The sequence below is a fragment of the Rhamphochromis longiceps genome, linkage group LG14 (genome assembly GCF_057381845.1).
Source record: "Rhamphochromis longiceps isolate RC_006_pf linkage group LG14, R_longiceps_female_GT1.1, whole genome shotgun sequence".
NCBI lineage: Eukaryota > Metazoa > Chordata > Actinopteri > Cichliformes > Cichlidae > Rhamphochromis > Rhamphochromis longiceps.
The window spans coordinates 15118182-15141616 of record NC_140570.1 but is presented as its reverse complement, the minus strand read 5'-3'; the positions used below and the strand labels follow the sequence as shown (position 1 = coordinate 15141616).

The 23435-nt window shown below is 40.2% G+C and overlaps 1 protein-coding gene across 1 annotated transcript in view; it reads right to left on the bottom strand.

The window, feature by feature from the left end:
* Window positions 1–23435, bottom strand: part of LOC146653809 (sucrase-isomaltase, intestinal-like) — a 63984-nt gene that overhangs the window by 4427 nt on the left and 36122 nt on the right. The window contains exons 24-44 of the mRNA XM_085380141.1: window positions 19580–19714; window positions 18929–19135; window positions 18675–18829; window positions 17832–18000; window positions 14448–14544; window positions 13703–13815; window positions 13288–13413; window positions 10716–10844; window positions 10397–10513; window positions 10191–10253; window positions 9938–10054; window positions 9736–9826; window positions 9425–9563; window positions 8612–8745; window positions 8408–8442; window positions 7672–7788; window positions 3964–4112; window positions 3071–3155; window positions 2919–2975; window positions 2367–2491; window positions 1944–2032 (exon numbers count right to left, since the gene is read on the bottom strand). Coding sequence (XP_085236267.1) covers window positions 1944–2032; window positions 2367–2491; window positions 2919–2975; window positions 3071–3155; window positions 3964–4112; window positions 7672–7788; window positions 8408–8442; window positions 8612–8745; window positions 9425–9563; window positions 9736–9826; window positions 9938–10054; window positions 10191–10253; window positions 10397–10513; window positions 10716–10844; window positions 13288–13413; window positions 13703–13815; window positions 14448–14544; window positions 17832–18000; window positions 18675–18829; window positions 18929–19135; window positions 19580–19714 — 2449 coding nt within the window. The remainder of the gene's footprint in view (window positions 1–1943; window positions 2033–2366; window positions 2492–2918; window positions 2976–3070; window positions 3156–3963; window positions 4113–7671; window positions 7789–8407; window positions 8443–8611; window positions 8746–9424; window positions 9564–9735; window positions 9827–9937; window positions 10055–10190; window positions 10254–10396; window positions 10514–10715; window positions 10845–13287; window positions 13414–13702; window positions 13816–14447; window positions 14545–17831; window positions 18001–18674; window positions 18830–18928; window positions 19136–19579; window positions 19715–23435) is intronic.

The window sequence follows — 23435 nt, the reverse complement described above, 5'->3', positions numbered from 1 at the left end:
TACATAGGTGGTATTAATGCTTGAAAGTAAAACCAGTTGAATGCACGAGAGAACACCAGTGAATGACAGAGTAGCACAATGAGTGCTGCAGCTGGACCGACCTGACAGACAGCGGAGAGAATAGCAAAACCTCTGAGGTAAAACTTAAAAATGCGGAAGCCGAAACAAGCAGAAAAGTAGATAGTACAGGTAAGAAAGCGATACGCTGAGAGGCAAAGCAAGCAAGCAAGACATAGGAAGGCTACATGGCAGACAGACAGGGAGACGCAGAAGAGAGAGGCAAGGGACCAGATAAAAGAGGAGTGATGGAGAGCATATCTCTAGGCTGTGACACAGGGAATTACTGTAATGGTTTCTGTCACTCCCCTTCTATGCATTCCTCACTTGCTTACTATCTGCCTTTCTCTCCTTTGTCCCAACACAAACAGACCGTCCACAGACGAGTGCATCTTCTCACAGAAGCACTTCTGAGACTGATTCTGTTCGTGTATGTGTAAATATGCATGTCTGAGAATAAGCGAGGAAGTAGAGATAGACGTGTTGTAGCTCACTGTGTCTTTCTGATAAAATCCATACTGAATTTCATATTCAGTGAAAGTAGCAGAATTACTTTCACTGAATAACTAACTGCGCAGGAGCTTAACACACACTGGGATGAAAAGCCATTAGTGGATTCTGATTTTCTAATTTTCCAAAATGTTCTGTATCTTTCATTAATCAGTGCACATCTTGTAATTTAAACAGCAAGCCTGTTATTCTTATCATACAACGTCAACAAGCTTGATCTCTTTTGTTTGCACACCAACTTAGCAGCTTTCGTCCACTAAAAAGCATCAAGTTCTGGCCATTGATCCACTTCTGTCTTTTGTGGTAATGATATCAGTTTTTGAAATAGGTGATTTAAACCCATAAATAAAAAAAAACAGAAAATGTAAATTTCAAGATAAGAATGAAAAAAGGATTTTCCTGTTTGAAAACGTATCTGGTTACAGGGTTGTAAGTAAGATTAGAAACTGTGATACAAATACCTAAAATGTTCTACTGCTCTTCCTGTACCATGATATTCATGTGAATGTCATGGTCTGGAGTCAGGTTTTGTTTATTCTATGTTCTGGGATTTTGTGGGCTTTTTTGTGGTTTAGTCGTTTGTATTTCGTGTTCCTTAGTTATTCTTTAGCACCTCTGTGATTTTTAGTCTCTGTGCCTGCCTTGTGTTCCTGGTGTTGTGTTTTGTGTCCTGGTTCAATGTTCATGTCATTTCCTGTTTTATTTTGACAGTCCCATGTCCTATGTCAGTGTATCTACCTTTGCACCCTGTTGTCTCCTTATGTCTTATTAGTCCTAGCTGTATTTCCCTCCTGTTTCTCATCCCTGCATTAGTCCCTTGTATATTTAAGCCCTGTGTTTTCCTTTGTCGTATCATACCCCCTCATGTGTTGTAAGTCTCCCTGTGTTTCTGGTTTTGGTTTTTCCGTGCTTCTAGTGTCCCAGAATTTTGTTCATAGTTTTATGTTCTAGATTTTTAATTTGTTTTCTGTAAGTTATACTAAATAAAGTTTAGCAGCTTTATTTGCTAGAAAAAGCTGCTAATAAAGTTTCTTTTTCCGTGCACGAGTTTCTGCATTTGGGTCCACTTCAGGCCTGGCACAGCCTCACTAGACAGTGAAGCTATTAATGCCTAGAAAAAAACTGTCTGGTGATTGCATTTCTTATGCTAACTCTTATTTATGGCTATTATTAATGGCCACTCCACAAAAAACAAAAGGAAACAAGAGAGAGAAAAAAAATGTAGTTCTAGTCAGAATCAGAAACTTTATTGTCATTGTCATGAGAACAACGAAATTAGTGAGTCATTTTACTATTCAGGAATAATGACTCCATGAACACATACAGTATTTGCTGTTTTGGTGGCTGTACGTGTTCAAAAGTAACCTTTTGCTTACCTATTCCTTCACCATCGTCCCAGAAGAATGATCCCTTGGCAGTTCCAGCATCACTCAGGGCAACGATCAGTCCTAAAGGATTCTTCCGACTAAAACAAAAGGGGCAGAAAGGGTTGTAATAGATTTGTTGTAATAGAGGACAATGTCTATTTATACCTGCTGCTGAGAACAAATATATTCCTGCTGAGGGGATCCATCTGACCTCTTTCCTGCTGGAACAGTCATCGCCCTCTGACTGTCTCTCTCTCTTTCATTCTCATTCAAACACACAAGTGATATATGCTCCGTTCTGCATTTCTGCACAGGCACTAAGCCCCACATACACACACGCGAGCGTGCACACACAAGTCATACAACACACAGGATGCTGACCTGTAGCTGCAAACTCTCAAGATGTATCAGTCATAATGTATGCTCACTTACCTGTAATATGTAGTGTTCTCTGGTTTCTGCCAGGGTAAGATATATCCTCCTCTGACGTGAAGGTTAATATGATTCAAGGGTGTTGGCATGTCAACCATTGTGCTATGCACTCCAACAGCTTTGGCCTGATGAAAGAAATAATTACATACTATTAAAGTACTAGAAATACTACAGGTTATTATCTTTGATTAATTTAATTCAACAGGTCCTTTGCATCGGTAGGGTAGAGACTAAAAGCACAGACTAGCATATGTGGAAATGTGTTAGTATGTGTGCATAGTGACAAGGGGTTGTAATGCTGTTTAACAGATGGGACTCCCTTAGCCCCACAGAGTAGGTTTTTGTTATTAAGGTGCTCTCTGTAGTGGCTAAGCTGTAGCTCCGTGATGGTGTTGTCATACTGTATTTACTGTCAGGTGAATGTTTGTTGTAGTTTTTATTTTAGCCTGTTAAAATTGTTAAGTCAGTAAAACAGAGGCACCTTTTAGTTCTCAGCATTCTGCAAGAACTTTGACACTAAATACTTTACTGTTGTTACGAACAAGTACTTACAGTGTGAAAGTCATACCAGCGGTCTTTAGGAATATATCCTCTTACAGTTGTGACTCCCTGTCAAAAAAATCAGTTAAAGAAAATCAGAGCCAACCTTAAAGCTATAAAAAAAATAAAAACAATACAAAACGTGTGCACATGTTGCACCATACTGGGTCCAGTGCAGGGCTGATGAGCAGGGCAGGTCCCCACAGGAACTGTCTGTAGATTTCCCATGTAGTTTTATCATCCACAAACCTACAACATACAACCACAGAGGCCATTAAACATGACTGAAAGAAATGTTACCACTGCTCTCTTATGCATCCTCAACCCAGATGACTATTCAAGTACTCATTCAGAATTCAACGGTTTGCAGATGCAAGCCAATTAACCCTGCAGACTCACCGTGCCAGCTCCTTAAATACCATCTGTGACTTTATAAGAGTCTCTTAAAATGAATAAATATGTCTTCTTCTTCAAACAATTTCACACATTCACATTTGGGAGCTACCAAGTGCAGCCACAGTCATCTATGCTTGGCCTCTACACTACACAGTCACATTGCCTTGTGCAGAGGGTTTTTTAAAGGCAGCTGTTGTGGCAAGGAATACAACTCTAATTTTCTTACCAGTTCAAGTTATTTTCAAGAGCCCATTTCTCAAAGCAACCTTACCTCACTACAAAATTCATGGACACTCAGTTAAAGTCAGTTTTATCTCCCATTTAACTTAGCATTTGTAGCCAATTGTGAAAGCCTTCTTTTAGAAACATGATATAACTTGTGTTATCAGTCATTAAAAGATACTGGGGTTGAAAACATGTTGTACACTAAAGAGAAAGTTTCCCTTTTTTAAATTCAGAAACTTCTTCATGTTACGTTGCACACTGCTCTCTAATGAGAAGCAGTGTAGTATAAAATCAGGTCATCTTGCCAGTGATCAGGATGAAAGATCCATGCTGGTAATAGCTCAATTATTTGATAAAGTGACTAAATGTAATGCTAAATCGCCCCAAAAATTATCATCAAAGATAAGAGCCTTGTGTTTTGTCGGTTTACACTTACTCGTGTAAAAGTGGTCTGATCACTGTGCTTCCTTTCGTATGTGCCTCAAACATCAGAGTGTATAGATAGGGCAGGAGGGTGTAACGGATGTTCAGAACATCCCGGGTTGCAGTGGCGAATGCCGCATCCCAAGAAACAGGATCTTGCCTCTAAAAGAAAAACAAACAAACCATTAAACATGATATTAACAAAATTTGTATTTTTTTTAAAAAACTGTTGGACAGTGGTAACTAAATACAGAACCTAACAGCACATGAATGAATACACCAATCACCATTTACCAAATTTTCAAGGGATTTTTTTCCCTTTTTTAATAAACTTTTAGGATCAAGTTGGATCTGATCTGATTTTTTTTTTTCATTTTCTTAAATGTAACTGTCTGTGTCTATGTTTGTCTACGGCAAACAGACAAATATATTGTTTTTGCGCTTAGCAAGTCGATATGCGTCGCCTTTTGAAAGAAATTAAAAACACAAATGCAGTGTTGAATTAGCCTATTGATCTAGTACAGCAATGAGTTGTTAACCACTGGCAAACATTGACAAAGAGACACAGCACCCCATCAATCACTGGCTACAGTGTTTCACAGTTGTGTGAATTTTTGCTGTCTGGATTATCTAGAAGCTTATATGGCTGTGTGTCTGGGTCGTGCACTGGAAGACTCAAAAAGATAAAGAAACTTAGTTTGGTTGGTGATTCTTATGCTGTTTTCCTGCTCTCTGTTACAGTGTGCTGTGTATGTATGTGTATACATTATATTACTCTAAGTACTTTAGAAGCTTATCAGCATGTGTTAATCTGTCTAAACATCATCACAATATATTCAGGTTAACAGTTACCAAATAGCAGTCCTAGATATTTAAACCCTAGTTTGGGTTTAAATACCTGGGACTCTCCACCTTTTGGTTGTAGAACTGGAGAAGGCTCTAGGATGCAAGGTGAAACAATTTCAAAAACATGGTTCAGTCATCTTTTTCTAAAGCTCTTACACTTGTACCTAAAGCCACCCAAACTCTCTGATAATGAATTCAGGGGATGCCAATATTGAAACACAATTCGTAAAAAATAAATAAATAAAAAAAAAAGGCCAAACAATTTTAAACAAAAGCACATAAGAATTACAATAACCAACATAAAATATCCCCAAACTTGTTTCATACAATCTAAAACACCACACATATATTGCATGGCCTGACAGTTATACCACTTTCTGCAAAACCTTCAAGGTAGAATTTTCATTCATAGAAAGCGAGAGATGGGATTGATGGAGATGTGCAAGAAAAGTGGGGTCCATATGCTATGAATTCATATAATTTATAGTGGCAAAATGCAAAAGGAAAAAGGCAAGACATTCGCTCCTTCAAAGAAAATAAAGATGCCATCTGTTTGGCTGCATTACCCATTCTTATATCCTCCTCAGTATATGGTCATTCTTTTCATTTTATCTGTCTCGAATCTACCCCCTCACCTTATCTAATAAACATCTGAGTTTCTGTTTTGCATAGCTCATATCAGAAAAAGAAAATATATTTAGATGAAGAGTAATATGTCCCTTTGGGTGAATAACAATATACATGACTCCAATATAACTGCCCTGCTGAAGCAAGGCTTGGTCGAGAAGGTCTCTTGTTTAATTAATTTTGTTCTGATATCACTGTGGACACGGCAGTATATTGCTAGTGCGGTGAAAATTATCTAGAGGTCAACACTGAAAGTTGTCTGAGGGCAAAGAGACACTAGGCGTGACGGAGCTCTGGGAATGACTCTGCAAAAACTCTCCTCTCTCTTTCCGTCTCCCCTGTTTCTGACCTTGGATACCCTCCAGTCTGGTTTGTGCTGTTACATACTTCGTTGTCAAATGGCTTGTTAAGCAGACTAGATGTTGCAGTCACTAACTGCCTGATGATTGCATAGCTTTTATCTGGCTGTGCTAGATAAAAGCCACATTTTACTCTCATTCAATACATTCCTTTTCAGATTTGTGCTTCAAAAGTGGTAAATAGTTTCTTTTCTTTTTTTTATCTTTTCCCACCTCTCACATCATTATTACTAGCCTGTGTCAAGGCCATTTAACTTACTCAATTGTCATCTTGTGTACATCGCCACTGATTTATCCGTAGTTTGTCTTGCTTTCTCTCAAAGCATATGACTTCCTCAGCTCTTCCTTCTCTTTTTTTTTGCATGTCAGTATTTTCCCTGACAGGTCTTCTGTTTTTTTGTGTGTTTTTTTTCTCCAGGTTGCTATAAATACACAGTGTGCATGCTCATCAGTTCTCTCCTAATACCTCTGACTTTTTCTCTCTCTGACTTCACAGCTTCCTCTGAAATTGTCATTTTGAGCTACCCTCTCCTGCCGTGTGAGTACTTTTTTTCTGCCAGTTTTACCCATGTTTAAACATCCATTTGCAACCCATTATTAAACAATTGGTATCATGGCGTGCATGTGTGTGTGGAGGTTAGGTGGTGTGCAGTGGTGCCCAGATCACCTTGAGAATTCAATTATATCCCCACTCCATGTTGTTAAAAAGCACAGGCACTGACCCACACACACAAACACACGCCCACATATACATACACAACTGTGTCCTGTCTAGTATTGCAGACTGTAGAGCAGAGAAATTTCGCCTGGTGGGATCGATCTCCGGACGGGCGTTATTGGATTTCTCAGATGTGTTCCAACGCTTTTAAAGGTCAGCGCTTGAATGAATGCCACCAACACAACACCGCCGAACAGGTCTATCCTTCTGTGTGTTTGTGTGGGTGTGCACGTATGTCAAACAGAGATTAAGAAAGAGATGGCAAAGGAAATAGGAAGTAACTTAGTTTGCACAAAAGCTGGTATGTGTTCGTAATATATCAGTAGAATTTGACCCCATATTTTCAGAACACAAACACATGCTGGCTATAGGAGAATTCAGATGTAGTGAGCACCTTGATTTGTGTCAGTTAAGGCCAGAAGAAGCAGCTCATATACCCTTCATCCAACATTCGGAGCTGAATGTTGTAAAGTTTAATCTTAGGCAAATGCAAGTTACAAGATTTCATGAATATAAAAACATGACTACTTTTGGATATACAATGTCATAGTTTTCGTGGAATTGCTGATATTTTTTCCCCCAGATGATTGATATTTAATTTTTACAAATGCAATTTAAAAGTTGAACAAAAATGTATTAATGTATATTTAAATCATTACAACAACATTATATTTTACATATACACTGCACTGGTGACATTTAATCTTGTTTTTGCTCTTATATACTCATGTAAGTAGCCGATGCTGTATCTTCTGAAGTGTGTTTAAGGACATTTTATGTGCTTTTATTCAGTGGTTTAAAAAAAATTGTTCCTGGACTCCTGGGCATAACTTCACTTTACGAAACGAAAAGTATGATTAAAAAAAAAAAACAAAGACCGTGAGGAAGAAAGTACGGAAGAGGATTAGGGTGCCTTCCAAAAAAAAAAAACAGTGGGTACGTCTTTCTTTTTCTTCTTTTCCAGAATTCTGAGAAAAAAAGTCCAAATTCAGAGATTAAAGTCAGAATTCTGACTTTTTTCCTCAGAATTCTGGAAAAGAAGGAAAAAAAACATACACACTTTTTTTTCTGTGACCCTAATCCTCTTCCGTAAGAAAGACACCAAGTCCATATATAAACATTTTTTATATATTCTCTTGAGTCTACAAAAGTTTATTTTTAATTCACTCACCGGGTTACCCTTGCCATTGTGGTTGCGTGAGTATGGATAGAAGGCACCCAGCTGTGACCAACGAAGACACATCTCATATTCAGCTGGATTAAAGAACCCGCATATGTCTGCCCCGGTCTGAAAGAGACAAAGAGTCTGAGTTTATCAATGTGTGTGTGAGGAGATGGAGATAGACAGAAAGAAGAAACATGTGTATCAAAGAGCAGGTGTATCTACAAAGAACTTCTGATCTACAGGAACTGGGGTCATGGTATTTTAGTTTATTTATTTTGCAATCATCGTGTTTCTGAGATGTCTTTCCATCGTATAATCTTGCAGCTGGGCTGGACACATGCAAATGAGTCTTCAATTAAGAATCAATAAGGTGTCAGTTTATAACTATTATTGGACGGACAGAAGGGAGAAAAGACAGAAAGACAATATGCGAGGGGAGAGGAGGCGCAAAGAGAAAAAAGCAAACAAGTAAAGACAGAGAGAGCCAGGACAAGAATATAAAATGTACGATTCATTCAGGACTGCTAATTTAATAACATGTCCTGACGGAGTAATACATGGGAATTTTAGTGAGGTGGGGCATCTAGTCGCATGCTTCGCGTTGTATTTCACAATGTCCTCTGATCAAATGGGTCAAGCAAACAAAATAACATAATTCAAGCTACTGTAATCTATTTAGCGAGGGCAAGATCGCTCAATAAGATTACATCTTGTCAAAAGCCGGACAGATGATGATACTTACGTAAGAGATGCCAAACAGACTGAACTCCATCATACCTGTAGAAGAAAGGAATATGGAAAGTTGTGGATTTGTATTTTTTCTTTTGTTTTGGGTTTTTTGTCACTTTTTTCTCTAAGTAAAAAAGACCCAAATAATTATTGTTGAATACCATTAATTATGAATAACAAGTTTTATCTTAAAGAAAACAATTATATCTGTATGTACCTATAATGGATTTGTAAAGCTGATCCCAACCAGAATTGTTGTCTCCAAGCCAATGTCCAACCCATTTTCCACTAGAGGGGTAGGTGGACCTGGTGACCACTATGCCTCTTTTACCTGTCACATCCAGAAGGGCACTGTGGAAAGAAGAAGGACACAGAAATTTGGAAATAAATGGATATGGAAATAAACAACCCAATATCACAAAACGTGTCATAGAAACACCAATTCTGCATGTCGATTTCACACTTTGCCTCTGCAGAAGCTGCATTACCAGCAGGGGGTGATAATATATTTAAAGACAAAAAGTCGCTCGTGAACCAAACACATAGAAAGTATATTCCGGGGTTCTTAATCGCTGGAAATGATTAAGCTGGGTGACTAATATGTATTTACATGTAAATTAGTAGTGTCTTTTTAAATACTTTTCTAGCTTTAAGATATCAGTGTTTTACCTTCCATGTCTGGGTTTCTGATTTAGATTCATCATCAACATCAGCATTTCTTTGGGATGATTTACATTTCTCGGGTGAAATGGCCTGGATGTTGTGATTATTATGTCATAAAACTTGAGCAGCTCTCATATTTGTTGAGTTACATGGATAGCTTATGCTTTCATGTTAAAATAAAATGAAAAGAACTGTGTTTTTGTAGGCGAAAAATGCACTTGTTATATATAAAACAATACCGTATAGCAGCTTCTGAAGCTGGCAGGAAAGAAAACAGCAATACACAAAAGCACATATATAAAATACACATAAAACCACACACACAAACAGGCACATACGGCACACATACAAATGCATATATACTTACTCATAGGTAGGCTTGGAGTGGGACCAGCCGTAGAGGCTATGGACATCATAGTGTCTGACTCTTCTTCCATCACTGAGTATCTGTTCACTGTTCATACACAGAGTCTTATGGTTTAAACCAAGATGTTTTGACTCCAAGGCTGCAAAATGCACACACACACACACACACACACACACACACACACACACACACACACACACACACACACACACACACACACACACACACACACACACACACACAGCTTATGTTGATATTGTTAAATAACCTAATTATTTCTCATGGTAAACGAATACTGTAGTCTGTCTTACGTGGCATATATGGCGGATTTTCCAGAACTGGATCACCAAGACACTTTCCTCCAACTGTGCCATGGACAAAACTTGCAGGCTCATTCATGTCCTTCAAAAAAACATAAAGTATAGATGATGGAACTGAAAAGAAAATCAGGTAGAATCAGTGGTAAAAAGAAACAAGGTGCCTTTATTGGATTTTCTATTTCAGGACACTCACGATCCAAATACCATCAAACTTCATGGTATTCTCATAGAAATCTTTAATTTCTGTGTGCCACCAATCTGCCGTTTGGTTCCGGAAAAAGTCTGGAAATGCGGTGTATGACCTATAGAGCTGGAGATTAGAAGAAAATGAAATTATGAAAACTGAAAGAGCCCAGTAATGATTAATGTCTCTCTCTCTCTGTCTCTCTACACATACACACAAATATATACACACACATATATATGGAATACAGAAAATATTGTACCTCTACTTGAGTATCCCAGTCCAGACTTTCATCTACAGTGACATTGGGATAATCAGGCCACACCTGTAACAGTTATAATATAAATATAATAAAAATAATGATAGCACAAATGATTGCTACACAACATGCACAATCTCTCTTTTTCAACACAGCAAATCCTGAAGTATATATTGTTTAACTTTTTGTGAACATTCATTCCTTCTTACCTTCCCCCACACAATGCCATCACTGATGGTTTGGGGCCATTTGATGAAAACATCTGCTGCTATCCCTCTCTCAAAAGCTGGATAGGGCTGGGTCTCATTACCTGAGATGGCGGGATCCTGGAATTGGAAATGCACAAGTGTTGTGTATTCAGTACATGAGAGAATGCAGATTTTCAGTAAGATGTATCCTTTATAAAATGGAAATTACACTACATTTGACATTAGAGTCAATCAATTTTATTTTATTATATTTACATCTGCCTTGTGTTTGCTAATGATTAAGCTTTACTTCAATGTAAAGATCTCAATATCTTATTACCAGAATGAAGATGAACCTCATGCCCTCGTCTCTCATGCTATCAACCAGGGCAGGCAGTCCTTGAAAGTCTTTGTCCAGGACAAAGTTAAGCTGACGCTCCATGTAGTCAATGTCTGCATACTGCACATCCTGCAAAAGATGCCAATTGAAGCTTAAAAGAAAATTTAAACTAACATTTTGTTGCATGTTCATTTTTGTGTACAGAGTTAGTAGATACAATTACGTTTAAATTAAAGCTGTTTTTAAAAACACATTTCTTACTAAACCTCTAAACAGCTAAAACACTTTGGATACAAATGATAATAATAATAATTAAGATAAGATAAGATAATCCCTCGGGTGGGTTCCTCTGGGAAATTCGGTCTCCAAAAGCACAGCACCGACAGAAGTTACAGAGTTACAGAATATTATATATATATATATATATATATATATATATATATATATATATATATATATATATATATATATATATATATATATATATATATATATATATATACACACACACACACACACAAATGCAGAGACATATATAAATTAAATAAAATATACGAAGGGGATAAATAGAATAAAAAATAGGAATAAAAATTAAAATACAAGTGGATTGCACATTTCAAGTATAATTAATTAATAAATAATGATAGTAACAACTGATAACTTTTCATACACAGGTGTCATATGCTGGGCTGTAGCGGATAAATATGTCAAATCGGCTGCTCTATTCTTATAATGCATGCTACACATGGGATGTAGGAGACGTGAGAGTTTTATTTGTTTCTGGGTCTCATTTCTTCCAATGAAAATAACACTTGATCTGCTTTGGTTGCCTAAAATGTCTGTGGAAGATTAAAGCTGGCTCGTGTATAAAGCTAGCTGATGTGTAGCATTTTTAAGTATCTGAATTTTCTGCAATCCTTCATTCCACCTAATGATGCAGGAATCTTTTTGGTTGGTGTCAGCTTCTTGCAGGTTAGGGCTTTGTGAAAGCATATTCTGGGGATCACTTGATTATTGATGGAAAGTCTTGTGTTCTGTTCTGCATAATGAAGAGGATTCGGTTCTGGCCTGTTTCCTCATAGGACATCTTTGGCCAAAATGTTACCCTAATATGCACTTCAGTTTTCACTGTGAGGAAATGTGTAGTACAAACTGGAAATGTCTAGAGGCTGTGAAACATACAATTGATTGAATTTCAAATAAAATTATAGGTCACATTTGATTAGGTTAAACTGGATGTACCCAGTGTAATCCACAAAGTCCACGTCTCCATTTTTCTTCTCCCGAAAACCCAATTTCATGTAATTCAGTTACAGGCCACATACAATCATTATACTGCAAAAACATAGATACTGTGTTGGGTTTAGTTCTGTCTGTTCCACTGAGTGTATGGCTCTGCACTATACAACCTACAATGGATAAGCTTTGAGGTTGCATTTGTCCAGATGAAGCCAATGAAATAATTCCTTGTGCAGTTGCACTGACTGAATGAAATCAGACAAAAGCAGACAAATATACTGCTATGTAATTGAGCCACATGTTTTATAGAGAGTAGAAGCATTGTGTCCTGCAGACAGAGTTCCTTAAGTTGTTTCACTTGCTCAGAAGGAGGTGTTTGGTTGGCAGGTGAATTTTTTAATTTATCAGAGAAAGAAGTTAAGAAACGTACAATTATTGTTCACCAATCTAAATAAATAAATATGGGATTGTCTTAGATTTCAAAATATAATGTCAAATATTGTCAGAACATAATAGTTTGACTGTAGAGAAAGGGGCAAAGCACTCTTTGAAGAAACAGGATCACTTGGATCCAAAGCATTAGGCAGGTTTGTTCTATAAGAAACAAAAAAAGCATCTTCACCACAGATAAAGGATTTGCTAGATAAAGAAGGCAGAACTTCAATCAGCAGCGCTACTGTCAAACGAACGCGGTCTAGTAATGGTCTCAGAGGATAAGTAGCAATCTCCAACCATTTCTCAAGAGAGAAAAAAGGTCAAACACTCAAGATGGACTAAATCATACTGAAGTTGCACTGTGTAATTGGAAAGAAGTTATATTTACCAATAAATCCAAATTACAGAACCACATCAGTGTATGTAAGGGGACCAAAATGAGGTAAAATGATACTATGGTGTAGCAAACCCACAGTGCTAGCAGTATTCAAGTGATGTAGGTATTTTGCCTACTGTTTAGTGGACATCTGGAACAGATCAGTTTTTTAAATAGCTTTCTTAATTTATTCTCCTTCTTCTGCTTTTTTGTTATTATTTTGTATGTGTTTTTTGGTGTATAATAAGATTATTTTCATAATTTATTTCCTGAGGAAAATTCTACGTGTCAACCTATCTTGGTTCCTTTGGAAGGATCTTACAAACATACTTTTTCTGTTTCTCACATGTTATGTTAAATAAATAAAAAAAAAGTGTTTAATATAAACAAATATAAAACTATACATGTGCGAACTTTCTTTGAATGATATTTTCTGAACTGCATTTAGTTTGCTGGTTTGGTGCTGTTCTTATGGTGATTTCAGACATCTCGAAAAAAAAAAATCTTTCACCAGGAACTTACATAGGGGATACCAGCTGTCTTCATTTCTGTGTATAGCGTTTCTATTTCCTTGTCATTCGCGTAACCATAGCGACAGAGCTGGAACCCAAGGGACCAATAGGCAGGTAGAACAGGTCGTCCAATCAACTGTTCAGAAGAAAGCAAACAAGGAAACCAAAACAGTTAAGCACAGGCAAAAGTTGTTTTGCAGGAAAACGGGACAGTGTCCATAAAGTGTTTGTTTGACTATTTGTGTCTGTGTGTGTGTATCACTGTGTGTGTGTGTGCATATGTGTGTTTAGATTGGCTAAATGAGAGAGCGCAATGAAGCGAAGAAGTCACAGCTGCTGCAGTCCATCAACAGCGGCCCAGGGCCAGACACAAAACACACAGGCGCACACAGGCACAAACAAACCACAAGTCCAAGAAGACTTACTTGAGTGTACTCCTGCACCACCATCTCAGGCGTCGGACCCATGAACACGTAGAAATCCAGGATGCCTCCCAGAGTTCGGTAGGTTAAAGCTGGACTAGGCAGTAAAGTCACATCTGCAAACAAAGCATAAAAGAGATTTTTGTTACTTAAAAATTTATATGTTACTTAGAAATTTACATGAAGCCTAGGTGTGTGTGTGTATGTGTGTGTGTGTTTCCACTATATATTTTAGTGTTTAAAGCATGCATTCAAGAAAGGAGGGAGAAGATGCAAAAGTAACAAACGAAACATTTTATTTCATTTTGGTACAGTGTGTACTAGCATAAATAGCAGTGTACAGTAATGCCGACAAAAACTTTTAGTGAAGACATTTAAACTACAATATTCAGTCTAATAATCCAATAGGTTACAAGCACGATGTCACAGAAGGCATAACTATCCTCATGAGAAATGTGAGGACAGTTTGTGTGATGCATGTCCATTTGTGTTTCATGGGATGAATACAATATACAGAGGCAGCGATGCGCTTACTACATTATGCAAATATCAAAGCAATTGTTCTCAAACCTTATAAGATGCAATTCATCATTAATTATTAAATGCTTACTTGCATACATAATTGAGCATGACTGTGTGTACATGTGAAAGTGAATGGATGCACTTAAATCTGTGTATACGCATGACCTGGCAATAGTGTTCATGCGCAAGTTCCGTGGGACTCTGTGTGTGTGTGTGCTTCTCTCACCCATAGCATTGCTGTTTAGCAGCAGCACACCGTGAGCATCAGCTGTATTCTCAAGACCCATATAGAAGGGATGGACTCCATAGCAATTCATCTTGTACTGTAGGAGAGAGACAAAAAAAGTAAGTATCAAGTTCACAGTGTGAAATGGGTGAATGCTGGTTAAGGAATTTCCCTGTGTGGTTTGTGCTAATGCTGAGTTCTGCACAGCTTTGTTTTTTTTAGCACATTTCTTTTCACCTGACAGTACATTTCTAATTTTATTTATGGATATGACAGCAACCCAGCTATAATGGGCTTGCTCCCAGCACTCTCTGTATTCTGAAGTTTTCCCCAGAGTGAGTAAGAGAAACATATTCCTACAGCTATCTTCTATGTAAATTAACGTGCACATAATAAAAGTTTTAAATATAAAGTTTGAATGCTAAGTAAAGGAGCCAGTTAATTATGAGAAGACTGTAGCTTGTTTGCTACCATACTATTCAATGCCAAGTTAGTGTTCCTTTAGTAAAAATCCAAGAGGTTCTCTTGTCTTCAGTGCTTAGATTAGAATAGAACTAGTCAGACATGGCAAAGACAGACAGAAAGGTGGTGGGGGACAGGGAATCTGCCACTTTCAGATGTCACTATCCTGAGACTCATGGGCACGTTACACTCTATCAGCCTCTTGCACTTCTGGTACATAAGAAGTTGTTGAATTGTAATACAGTGTCGCTGAGGACCTGCTCTGCCTTTGTGTCACTTGTGTTTAGATGTGTGCCTCTTCTTGATAAGTGTGAGTGTGTCCTTATGGCCCTGGTACATAGTGTGATGGCTGTGGCTTAAGAGGGAGAAAGGTCATTAGATAATTCACTAGTTGAAGCCTTGTGGTCTCTCTCGACTACTCTGTCATAACAAATGTGCAGACACGGATTTTCATTCTGGAAACATTTACATGGACTCTAATAGTTCAACCATGGACACTCTTCAAAATAAAGCAAAATTTGGGTTAACCAGTTTTTCAGGTGCCTTACAAAACCTTTCCTTCAAATACTCTGGATTTCTACATGCTTAATGACTGAAGATGCCCTCTCCACAGTATATTTTAGCTCTGATATACCAAGGATTCAGCTATTATTTTTTAAGTGTTTCATTATCCATCTTTAAATTATTTGGCCTCCTCCCCAACTTAAATTTTCTTCCTCTCCAAGAAGTCCCATAACAGTTATCTGAACCCTGTGGTGTAATCTTAAAAGCTCAGCAATTACCCTTGATAATGGTTGTTTGTTTTAAAATGCACCTTAAAACACACATGCATCAACACTACAATGAGCGGGTGGAGGGAGGTTTGGAGTCTTCTCTCACCCCCATTCTCTGCGACCTGCTGGAGCAGGGGGGCTAGGAGGAGGAGTTGGCCGTCCGACTGCGGTCTGGAGTGTGGAGCCTTCCTGCTGCTGCGGAGTCGGGGCGGTCTGCCTCCCCCCACCGCAGGGAAAAGGGAAACACCACCTGGGTCTGGGTGCAGTTCCCCCCTCCAGGGGCGGGGGCACCTAGACCCGGTTTGTAGAGTACGCTTGGGGAGTGTGATCGTGTGTACAATGTCTCTTTATGTCTGTCTCCACGTTGGTTGAGTGTGGAGTAAGTGCATATGAGAGCATGAGGGTGGGAATGGATGTTTGTATCTGTGTGTGCCTGTATGTCTGTGTCTATATGTCAGGTTGGGTGTCAGGCGCCACCTCTCTGGGGACATCTCAGGCCCTCCAAGGTTTGGAGGCCTATCTCCCCCCACCACCACTTCCCCTGCCAGTGGCGGACCCCCTCAGACATCGGTGCGTTGGTGGTTCTTTATGTCCGGGGATGGGCATCCAGGTACACACCGGCTCACTCCTTGGCGGCCGCTTATCGGGGCCTGGAGCCTGGGGCTCGCTCGGGCCACTTCGGAGGTGGGGTGCCCCCGGCCTCTTGGCCTGGGGCTCGGTCACTCAGGCGCAGCTGGCTGCCGGCGGAGCTCACGGGCGCGTCACTGCAACTCCCCCTGGCTTCTGCTCCGCGGCTGCTGAGTGAGCCCTCATCTGGGACTCTCCTCAGCTCTTTCTGGGACAGTGGCGCGGCTGCCCCTCTGTTGGTCTTCCTTGGTCTCTTGTGTTCTGGGGGCCTCTGGATGTCTGGAGTTTTGATCTCCTCCACACCTGCTTCATGCCCTGGAGGACGGGGCTGTGGCCCCCCCACACCCTCTAGCAGATTATTACATGAAGGAACCTTTTAAAAAACAAAAAACAAGCGCGTCCATGCTCACAGGTGTACACACGGGTGATCACACCCACAAACTACACCCTTTTTGGCTCCTACCTCAAAGCACACTGTGTTCTGTTGATCTTATGTGCTGCACAATAATGTTTAATATTTAGTATTTACTGTCATATTCCCATATATCATTGTGATGTTGTTTATTCTATTACTCTTGTTCTCTTCTGCTTGCTTTCTTTTTTCTTTCTCAGCAGGTGATCCAGGTGATTGATATATGCATTTTTTTTCTCTGCCCGTTCTGTTGGTTTTTGTCTTTTGCCCTTCTCCCCCGTCCCTCTTCTCAGCTGTTTCTCTTTCCCTCTTTCTTTCTCCCCTTCTTTCCCCCAGTCAAGTCTGTCCCGTATTCAGTAAGTGAAACTAAAATAAACAATAAAAGGTGAATCAAATGGACCATTACGGCAAGGCTGGGATGGTCAGTTTGGTAAAGTAAATCCGTTGGGCATCTTTCTTTGCCTTTAGACAACAATTCTGAGGGCAAAAGAGCCAAACGGGACAGGCCAAAAAGAAAAAAAAAAAAAAAAAAAAATTACCCTTGATAATGGTGATGTGAACTATATCCTAACTGACCTTGAAATTGTGATGACAAACCTGATGACAAATGGTCATGTCAATAGAAACACAAATATCATTAATAAGAAAAAGAGAGAACTTTACATAGTCTAGAAAGTGGTTTACTCTTCACAATTTCTACAAGTCATATAACCCCCTAGGACCTGGCGTCCACATATGTGGACATCACATTTTGGGTTATTTAGACCAAAATACTCAATTTTGCTCTACAAGGGCCTGATATCCACTTACGAGGACATTATACTGCTACTGTTCTATCAAAATTTTGAACGAATATCCTCATATGTGGCTCTTATTTTTTTAAAAACAAAAATAAGGTAAAAAAAAATCTGGTAATTCTTTGTTTTTACATTCATCGCTCCCCAATGTGCCCAAATATCAAAGAGAAATTAAAAATGCATGCCGTGGAAGATTTGGGGTCTTAGGAGGTTAAAGAGACTCACTGCATAACTTTTACATATGTCATAGCAAGCATAAAAATGGTTTCAATGAAACAATGAAACAAACATTACGTGTTTATGGTATACTTACACCAGGAGGCTGGTCCTTGGAGAACATACCCCAGGTATGATAGTTTAGATCGTGCTTAAAAGTTTTATGCTCTGTTTCCCCAAAACCATAAACATAATGAGATGGCAGTCTAGTTGTCACTTGGATGAACATGTCTGAGAAGGTAAAACCTGGCACAGATGAATCCCAACTAGGAGAAAAGACAGGGAATTAAACCAATGAGAGACGAGAGAAAGAAAAGAGAAGAGAAGGCGTGTGGTGGTTGAGGTAAGGAGTAGTCAAAGGTAGTAATTCACATTATGTTTAAATAAATAGGCATAAAGACCCATGGGCAACTGCAGGCACCCCTTCAACATAAATTTTAATTAGTAAAATTTCAGCTGACGGTTCCAAAAAAAAACATTGGAGGTTTAACTACAAAATAATGTCACCCTTGCTTTGAAATATTCTTTGAATAGACTCCAAACCTGTGCTGCTTCATGTGACATCATCATGAATGCTGAACAAGCGGAAACAACTTCAGGCACTGATGGACTGAGAAACTTTCCTGAGCATATCTCATGTGACTGCGTAACTGCACCAGAGGGTTTGACTCAGCATTGTTACTTTAATCTTTTAGGATAAAAGAGTTTCTAGTTGAAATAGTTGAAATGGAAATTTTAACCTATTTTTGACTTTATTACTTGGTGGGACAATTTAGTATTATTTAAGAAAAACTGAGAATATCGATCTATCTATCTATGCTTTATCTATTTATGCTTTATTTAACAAATAAATACAAGTGTTGAAAACCCATTTTAACACATGAAAAAAAAATTCCATTAAAGAAAAGCCTCAACATACCTAAAACTTTTGGATACTCACATTATAGTCCCGGTGCTATTCCTAATAATCTGGATGCCGAATGGGTACTTGACAATAGCGACCCTGTAAAGCCTATTGCTCTCTTCAGTCTCAGGAGTTGTAGGAACCGACAACTCCACTGGTACCTCATAGCGATCATCATTTGGGTCATAGATCTGCATGTGGAGGAATTGTTATTGCATCAATTTATGCACATCAATCATGAATCAATTATTGCCCCACTACGTGAACAAAACAAAAAAATAGGCACACACCTTGAATTGCAGCATGTCACTGCTGTGATATTTAATGTCAACACGGAGTGTGTCAATATCACGGGACTGTGGACGGCCACTGCTCCTGTACTTTGTGTTCCGAATGATATCAATTGTCATCCCCTCATTACTTTCCCTTAATGATGTGACATTGTAACCATAGTTTTCTGGATAGATGCAATTTGGGGCACCTTCAATGGCAATTGGCTATGTAGGGAAAAAAGAAAACATAACGGAGCACTATGAAATAAAGTTTCAAGACTGACACCATCAAATCACCAAAAGGCTATGTTTAAGTGTCAATTGTTAGGAAGGCAACAAATCAAATGTTCAAACTGAGATATTGTCATTGCATTTCTAATATGTGCTAACTTTGAATTTGATGCCAGCAACAGGTTTCAAAGAAGCTGGGTAAGTGTAAGTGTTTGGGCATTGATGATGCTCATTTACTGCAGTTTTGAAAGCAAAATGTTTATCCAAATATGCTTCATTTGGATTTCTGCTGGTCTGCATAGTAGTATTTGCCATATAATGAAAGCATTTGCACTTTTCATCATTTACCTTTAACACAGAATTCCAACTATTTGATAGAAAAATTAAATGATATGTGTATGTTAGCCTACGACATGAGAAATTCAGTAGGCTACTTACATCCCAGATACAGCCTCTGGCCTCGCACTTAGCCTGATCTGCATTGTCCTCTGGATGACAGTTAATACGTAGTACTTTCCACTCTACCACATACGTCTCCCCCAAGATCAAGTCAAGGTTCTGCAGGGTCAGCACCTGTGGATTGGATAAATTTTAAGGAAGGAAAGTGTTTGTGCAGGGATTACAGAAGCCATTGAGAACAAAGCCCAGATCTGCCTGGCGATGTGACTGTGTCATCTTTATGACACATCGGGATGTGGACAGCATCACCGCTGCTAGCATTGCTAAGGTTAGCCAAAGTGTCCACACTTTTTTTTTTCTATTTTTTGTCTATTATGTCTATTTTTTTCTCTTCTTTACATCACTAACAAGTTAGTCACCAAGAACATCCCTAACATACAGTAAGAATGAATTGTTTAAAAATCAAATAAAGTAATCAAATAAAACACATTTTAGCTTCCAGGCTGACTTGTTTAATATTGATTTATATTTTAGTGTGTATGAAACTAATGATCTTTAGCAGCTGTGAGCTATGTTCATTGGTCAGACTAGGCAAAAGGAGACTGATGAACATGACAAACCAGAATTTAGGTTTAACAGCACAGATGCCTTTAACACGCAGAAAATTATTACAACTCAGTGTCTTGTGATAAATGTAAGGTTGTGCCCGTGACCAAGGAGACCTCAAGGATTTACACAAACACTGCCACAGCTACATATACTTGATAGTTGTTACGGCCCTAGCAGGGCCTCCTCCTGAAGGTGCCTGTGTGGGCGTGTCCCACTACCTCCTACCTGAGATGCCACCTTTCCCTCCTGTACAGCTGACTCCCATCAGCAATTAAAGGTATTTAAGCCCAGAGCAGGGTGAGCTCTGGGCCAGAGTGCCATTTTGTGTGGGTACAGCTAGTGAGCTGAGTGTTTCTGCGGTAGTTTCCAGCTAGTGAGCTGTGTAGTGTGTTGTCCAGGTAGTGAGCTGTGTAGTGTGTTGTCCAGGTAGTGAGCTGTGTAGTGTGTTGTCCAGGTAGTGAGCTGTGTAGTGTGTTGTCCAGCTAGTGAGCTGTGTAGTGTGTTGTCCAGCTAGTGAGCTGTGTAGTGTGGTTTCCAGCTAGTGAGCTGCGCTTTCCTTTTGACTTTTTGCTTTATTTGACCAACGCCTGAGTTTTGTTTGTGTTTTGTTGGTGTTTTATGGTGATAACGGCTTGTCCGTCTCTTTTAGTTGAATAACTTCAATAAAACTGTTTTATTTAACTGTTTTGCCTCCCTGACTCCTTTTTCTGACCCGGTCACTTTTGTTGCTTCCCCCTTAACGCCTAGACCCCCCCCCAGGTGAACGTAACAGGTGGGGCCCGTCCGGGATATGAACCCGGGACCTCTCGCAACTTCTTGCAGGTACGGACAAAAGAGTGCATGTCGCCATAGCTTCTCTCGAAGAACACATAGGCCCGCGTCTCCCCAAGCAAAATCTCCAGGATTTGGTTAATGTGCTGGTGCTGGCCAAGGGCGAAGTAGGCCGCCAGTGACTCCTGGTATCGGCCCACATCGAAAACCTTACATACGAGCTCGTCCCCGCTGTGCAGGTGGGCGGCTCTGAAAACGTGGTCTCCCTCCAGCGGCTCCAACAAAAGGTAGTCCCCGATGCGGGAGATACAGTACAAGTGGGGGCTCGTCCGGGATATTTGAAAAGGGAGTTCTGTGTTGGATTTGGGTTTTTTTTGATTATCTCACTTTGTCACCTTTTAGAGATTCACAACTTCCCAGTTTAGTTAGGTGAGTGTCCAGCTGAGCTTTGTTTTAAGTTCTTCCTTCGGGCACTCTTTTGTTGTTTTGCCTTTTTTATTTTCGGAGTAATCCTGGGCGGGGATTAGTTCCCTGTTGGGGGTAGGCAATTCAGGGCCCCGGTCGCTGAAGTTCTGCCTTTCAAGTCGCCTCGAGCCCAGCACGCTCCAGGAGATAGGTAGGTAAAGTTTGTTGTGCTTAGGAACTGGGTAAGTTGTGTTTGTTTAGTGTATACTGCAAGAGGTAAGTTGGTCGGTTAAAGTAAGTTGTGTAGTTTTCCATTAATCTGTTAATTATTGGGTAGTCTGCGTGAGTTGGCAGACGGGTGTGGCAGTGGTCCTAATTAGGTGGTGTGTTTCTAACCCTTCACCATCCCCAAAATGGTTGACACAGCTGCTAGTGTACAGGTGTCTAGAGGCTTGTTTGTGAGCAATAACATTCACCTGGTTCCAGACTTCTGTGAATCCAGTGTTCACAGCTTTTTCAGTGTGTTTGAACGCCTGGCAACTGCACTGCAGTGGCCTCAAGATGTGTGGGGGGTGATGTTGCTGTGTCGGTTGACAGGTAAGGCTCAAGAAGCTTGTTCTGGTCTGTCTAGGCAGGACGGCCTGGTTTATGGAAAGATCAAAAGTGCCGTCCTCCAAGCCTATGAACTGGTACCTGAGGCCTACAGGCAGCATTTTCGACGGTTGGAGTTGGCGCAGGGACAGTCCTATCTTGACTTTGCCAGGGAGAAGGCGAGGCTCTTTGATAGGTGGTGTGCAGCAAGCCAGGTTAAGGATGTGGGGTCCATACGTGAGCTTATGCTGGTGGAGGATTTTAAAAACTCTGTTCCTAAATCTGTGGCCCTTTATTTAAGTGAACAGAGGGCTACAACTTTACAGCAAGCTGCCACCCTGGCAGATGAGTTTAAGCTGACTCATAAAGCAAGTGCTGTCGGACAGGATATCCCTCTGCACTATAGCGCATCCTGGACAGGTAAGAGTGGGCCAGCTAATAAGGAAAATGCAGTTATGGTTTTAAGACCTAGGCCCAAACTGTGTTTTTTCTGTCACAAGCCTGGCCATGTGGTTGCCAATTGTGTCAAACTGGCACTCAAACAGAAAGCCCACTCAACACGAAAGGGGCCTGTTTTGAGAACAGTCAGTCGTGGCTCTCAAACTGACAAGCTTGCCAGGCCTACGGAAAGGCTAAACCTGGAGCACAATTGCTCGGTAGCACCCCGTAATCAGTGTACGAGGCCAACTAACCCTGAGCTGCCGCTGGTTGACCCTTTCTCTGGTTCATGTTCAAAACCACCCTTCAGATCTGCACCCCTTGCTAACAAGTATGTCTGTGTTTCAGTGAAGCCCGCTAGCTGCCTGCTGGGTTCTCAACACGTGATAGTTCGAAGCCCTGGCTATCCCATGGGACACTGTTTCGAGGGTTTGGGGCCACTCTCTGGGAATGTTGTGAACCCACTGAGATGGGATTGGCAGTTTCCGCAGGCAATGCCTAACCGGTGCTATGGGGTTTGGTAGGTGGAAAGCCTGCAATTTCTTCATGAAACGGCTATGGACTCACTTTGTGTTATCGTAAATTTGACAAACCATGGGTTTGCATTTATGGGAGGGGGTGTTACGGCCCTAGCAGGGCCTCCTCCTGAAGGTGCCTGTGTGGGCGTGTCCCACTACCTCCTACCTGAGATGCCACCTTTCCCTCCTGTACAGCTGACTCCCATCAGCAATTAAAGGTATTTAAGCCCAGAGCAGGGTGAGCTCTGGGCCAGAGTGCCATTTTGTGTGGGTACAGCTAGTGAGCTGAGTGTTTCTGCGGTAGTTTCCAGCTAGTGAGCTGTGTAGTGTGTTGTCCAGCTAGTGAGCTGTGTAGTGTGTTGTCCAGCTAGTGAGCTGTGTAGTGTGTTGTCCAGCTAGTGAGCTGTGTAGTGTGTTGTCCAGCTAGTGAGCTGTGTAGTGTGGTTTCCAGCTAGTGAGCTGCGCTTTCCTTTTGACTTTTTGCTTTATTTGACCAACGCCTGAGTTTTGTTTGTGTTTTGTTGGTGTTTTATGGTGATAACGGCTTGTCCGTCTCTTTTAGT